Raw genomic sequence first — 5,095 nt, 5'->3', positions numbered from 1 at the left:
TATGTGAGCCACATATGTGATTTCGAATTTTCTAGTAGCCACATTTAAAATGTAAAAAAGAGGGATCCCTGGGTGGCGCAGCGGTTTGGAGCCTGCCTTTGGCCCAGGGCGCGATCCTGGAGACCCGGGATCGAATCCCACATCAGGCTCCCGGTGCGTGGAGCCTGCTTCTCCCTCTGCCTATGTCTCTGTGCCTCTCTCTCTCTCTCTCTGTGACTATCATAAATAAATAAAAATTAAAAAAAAATAAAATAAAATGTAAAAAAGAAATATATGAAATAGTATATGAACAATAAATATGTGCAATATATGAAATGAAAAAGAATATATCTAAAATATAATTTCAACAGATAATTAGTGTAAAAACTATTACTGATATTTTAGCCTTTTATGGTTAACAAAAATTCTGTACATACATCCATCTATTCCCTAGCTCTGCCCTTGGATAGAGTAGAACCAATGGTATTCCTGTAGCAGTCAGCCTACCTAGCACCCGCATCTTGGTCTCTACATACTGTTCTCCACTGGAAGTAACCACATCTTCTTGGAGAAATGGTTCTTTGTAGAACTGGAGCAGGGCAAAAACCATTAAAAATCTTATTTCAGGGGTACCTGGATGACTCAGTCAGTTAGGCATCCAAATCTTTTTTTAAAGATTTTATTTATTTGTGAGAGACAGAGACACAGGCAGAGGGAGAAGCAGGCTCCACCCAAGGAGCCCCTTGCGGGACTCGATCCTGGGACCACACCCCAAGTGGAAGGCAGATGCTCAACCACTGAGCCATCCAGGTGTCCCAGGCATCTGACTCTTGATTTCAATTCAGGTCATGATCTCAGGGTCGTGAGATTGAGCACTGCCGCATTGGGTTCTGTGCTCAGCGCAGAGTCTGCTTTTCCCTCTCTCCCTCTCCCTCTGACCCTCCCCTGTCTCTAAAATAAACAAATAAATAAATATTTTTTTAAAATCTTAATCCAGAAAGCAAGGTGGTGCTCAGAGAATGATAGGGACATACAAAAGGATATAGGCGCCCTCTTGAAAGTGTTTCCATTGACCTGATCTGGGACAACTAGAACATCAAAACATATAAGAGTAAAGAATTGCAATCTACTGAGTAAAATCAGAAGTCATGAGTCTGTGCTGATATAAATTGACTGGTAAATATATAAATGAAGGAGAAGAGCAAAGCTCTTCCTGACAGTAGAATGCCAGGTAATAAACATAGAAAGAGAATGGCCAGTTGTAACTGTCCTGATTGTAACAGCCAGACAAGCACCATCGATGAATGCTAACACGAACAGGTCAGAGTTCAAGAGGGAATACGCATTGACCTAGTCTCAAAGCCTCCCCACACACTCACTTGTTACAAAGAGAAAATAGTAACTTTACAGTGGAGAAACTGGGCAGGCACCATCTGAAAAAAAAAATTTTTTTTGAAAAAAAAATTTTTTTAAATAAAAATTGCAGCAGCACCTGGGTGGCTCAGTCAGTTAAGTGTCCGCCTTTGGCTCAGGTCATGATCTCCAGGTTCTGTGATGGAGCTTCGCATCGGGCTCCTTGTGTAAAGAGGAGGCTGCTTCTCCTTCTCCCTCTGCCTGCAGCTCCCCCTGCTTGTGCTCTCTCTCTCTCTCTCTCTGTGTCAAATAATTAAATCAAATCAGTCAACCAATCAATCAATATTCCTCAATTTCTGCAGTATATTTTATACTTAGAGCACAGCTCAGCTCACACTAGCTACATTTGAAGTCATCCATAGCTGTGTGTAACCCAGGAACCATACGGGACAGCACAGTTTCACATGGACCCCAACACCAAGTACAATGACAAATGTTCTTATTAAGGCATTTTAGTTAATATAACTTTTGTTTATAATAAAATGCATCCATGTGATTCCCCTCCCATGCCCGCAGAGAGAACACACACGCACACAATCACACACATACTGTGGTAGGCTGGACAGTGGCCCCCCCCAAAGATGCCCACCGCGACCCCTGGAATCTGTGGCTACTTATGCTACATGACAAAGGGACTTTGCAGATGGGATTAGGGGTTATGGATTTTAAAATACGGAAATTACCCTGGATTATCCTACTAGGCCCAATCTAAACAATGAGTCCTGAAAAGCAGAGAGCTTTCTTGGGCTGGAGGTAGAGAGAAATGTGGCAGAAGGGGGAAGTCAGAGAGATTCCAAGCATGAGAAGGATTTGCCACGCTGTTGCTGGCTCTGAGACTGTAGGATCTCCTGTGCCAAGACCAGAAAGAGGCCACCACGAGCTAAGGATAGACGCTCACAACGTCAAAAGAGAACAGGGACCTGTGTCTTGCAACTGCAAGGAACAGATTCTGCCAACAACTTGAATGAGCTTGGAAAGAGATTCTTCCCAGAACTCCCCAATTAAGAATCCGGCCAGCCGCACTTTGTTCAGCCTTGTGAGACCCACAGCAGAGAAACTACAGAGCCCACCTGGATTTCTGACTCGCAGGAATACAAGGTCTGTCTTATTTGGAGATGCTAAGTTTGTGGTAATTTGTTAGGGCACCAGAAAACCAAAAACAAAACCCCTTAAAAACCCAGTCCAGGGCAGCCCGGGTGGCTCAGCGGTCTAGCGCCGCCTTCGGCCCAGGGCGTGATCCTGGAGACCCGGGATCGAGTCCCACGTCAGGCTCCCTGCATGGAGCCTGCTTCTCCCTCTGCCTGTGTCTCTGCCTCTCTCTCTGTCTCTGTGTCTCTCATGAATAAATAAATAAAATCTTAAAAAAAAAAAAACAGTCCATGCAAACACACAGTCCCACACCACAAGGAGCATTTTTTCCTCATTTTTTTTATTTGCACAATTTTTATACAAAGTAGAAAAATAAACATTTCACTGGTTCCAAGTTTGAGAATTCACACACATAAGTATATAAATAATGATTTGCTGGCAATACATTAAGAAAAGTTGTCGATGTATGTATAAATAATATCTAGGATGTCAGGACAGGGTGCAGGAGTGTCTCGGGGATCACACACACAGGTCTCCACTGGCCACACATTTCAGGTCCCGGGTGAGGAGGCGGAAGACGTTGAACATGACAGAGGCTTCCAGGCAGCCGAGGGATTCCTGTGGGGAGGAAGGGCTGGGTCAGTGGCTGCCTATCATCTGGGATCCCAGTTGTCCCCAGATACAGGTCACTCCCTGGTCACCTTCTCTGGGGCATCATGGAGGCGCTGCAGCCAGTGGTGGAGGCGGCCTCGGGGCCGGGAGCCTGCTGGGGGCTGAGCTGGGGGCTGAGCTGGGACCTGTGGCAGAGGCGAGTGGCGTGTGAGGCAGAGCCTGGGGTGGCGGGGTGAGGTCCCCTATGCCCAGAAGCCATAGACAGGGCCCAGGTGCCCTGAGCACTCACACAGGCCTGGAGCTCGGAGTGGATGTGGCGCAGCGTGTGAAGGGGCTGGTCCAGGATGTCCCCCAGGGACGAGTCAGCCATGGCCTCCAGGACCTTCAGTGTCAAGGCCAGCTCAGCCTCCAAGGCCATGGGGCGCTCCCACACCTGAGGACAGGAGACAGAGACAGATGAGAGTTGCACACAGGAGAGAACAGGTGGGGAGGCCTGAGCAAGGGACAGGTAAGAGTGACAGCCAGGGGACAGGTGAGAGGGTACAGCCAAGGTGCTCAAAGCAGGATGTGGTGCTGGAGGGGAGGATGAGGAGAGAGGGACAAGTGAGAAGAAGGTGGAGGGGCCACCTAAGGAGCCAGAGGATCGGGACCAGGCAAGGGTAGGGGCAGGCCTGGCTGTGCCCTCACCTTCAGCTGCTGCAGGTCCCAGGTCCTGGGGAAGAGTCGGGGGCGGCAGCTCCAAGCCTTCTGGGAAAGCGACTCTTCCTGGAGAGGACAGGCGGAGGTCAGCCCCCAGCAGGAGGGACAGAGGGGAGAAGCCCACCCCAGTAGGACTGGGTGATGTTAACAACAGCAGGAGCCCAGGTTAACGTGCAGAAGGTGATAGAGGCACCTCCACCGCAGGAGGACAGGAGTCTGCCCGCTGCGGGACTGGGGGAGGTTAGCCTGGTGAGGGAAGGGGGCAGGTCCCCCTTTGGGGGGGTGCAGCATGGTAACCCAGAGAGGCAGAGGTGGAGCCTGGCCCCCAGCAGGTGGGGCAGAGGGAGACTCACAAAGGTGTCCTTGGCCCTCTTGAAGGCCTGCAGCTCTTGTGGGGACAGAGACTGGAACTGGGCCAAGTGGCAGCCCCGTGCATCTGCGAGGACCCCAAGGGGCTTGGGGAAAGGAACTGCTCCCGTCGCCGTCAGCACCACAGCTGTCAGCACCAGCACACAGCCCACAGCCGTATCTGTGATGGAAGGACCCACAGGTGAGGGGTTAGGGAGCATCAGGTGCGGACGGCGAGGATGCTTGCCTCCTCTGGGTAGGTGAGGGTTGGGGACTGTGAGGAGGGGCTCACCCAGCTTCATTCTTGGACCCTGGTCTCCTTCAGCGGATAGTGGAATCCAGATGTCCCCTCTGACACTGTCACCAGAGTCCTCGCCTGGTCTCGTTTGGCGTCTCTGACTTCAGTGTCTCCTCCTGGGTCGCAGCTGACTGCTCCGTCTGCGTCTCTGAACTTCCAGCTCTGTTTGCGATGGAATTCATGCCTGGGCCCCATGGCGCAGCTTTTAACCTGGACAGGTAGGCAATTCCAGCTGATGTAGGAAAAGTGAAAACACAACCCGAGCTTGACAGCCACCACCAGGGGAGGCCCCGGGCTGGGGAAGCCCAGAGCCGGCTGAGCAACTGGAGCGAAAGAGAAACTGGACTCTGGTTCAGTGTTTGCCCACGCGAAGGTGAGTTCTGAAGATGAATCCTCAGGGCTGGGGCAGCGGTGGCCACGCCACGAGGCGTCCCGGTGCCCCGCAAGGGGCTAGAGTCAGCCTCGGGTGGGAGGGCACAGAGGCACTTGCCTTTCCGCGGTTTGCCCTCATAAAGCAGGCAGGGGAGGGAAGAGGCACCTTGGAACTTGGAACTTGCAAGAGGGAGGCTGTGTAAGGGACAGGGAAGCCTGCTGGGTGCAGGAAGAGGGGATCGGAAAGGCAAAACACTCAAGAACTAAGAGCGGACACCAGCTCTT

The 5,095-nt window shown here is 51.1% G+C and overlaps 1 protein-coding gene across 1 annotated transcript; it reads right to left on the bottom strand.

Moving 5' to 3' along the window:
* Positions 1–3,000: 3,000 nt before the first annotated feature.
* Positions 3,001–4,442, bottom strand: IFNL3 (interferon lambda 3). The gene is made up of 6 exons (XM_072784815.1): positions 4,433–4,442; positions 4,146–4,321; positions 3,781–3,858; positions 3,383–3,526; positions 3,183–3,266; positions 3,001–3,099 (listed from the first exon to the last, which is right to left on the bottom strand). Exons 1-6 carry the CDS (start codon positions 4,440–4,442, stop codon positions 3,001–3,003), a joined length of 591 nt encoding a protein of 196 aa, XP_072640916.1.
* Between the last annotated feature and the right edge of the window lie 653 nt (positions 4,443–5,095).

This window comes from Canis lupus, chromosome 1 (assembly GCF_048164855.1).
Source record: "Canis lupus baileyi chromosome 1, mCanLup2.hap1, whole genome shotgun sequence".
In the NCBI taxonomy this organism is placed as follows: domain Eukaryota; kingdom Metazoa; phylum Chordata; class Mammalia; order Carnivora; family Canidae; genus Canis; species Canis lupus.
This window is presented reverse-complemented; position numbering and strand designations above follow the sequence as displayed.

Coding starts and splice junctions, on each gene's coding strand:
- IFNL3 (XM_072784815.1), bottom strand. Junction 3,859..4,145: donor AGAGGGCCAAGGACACCTTT/GTGAGTCTCCCT, acceptor TGTCCTCTCCAG/GAAGAGTCGCTTTCCCAGAA. Junction 3,527..3,780: donor GGGACCTGCAGCAGCTGAAG/GTGAGGGCACAG, acceptor TCCTGTCCTCAG/GTGTGGGAGCGCCCCATGGC.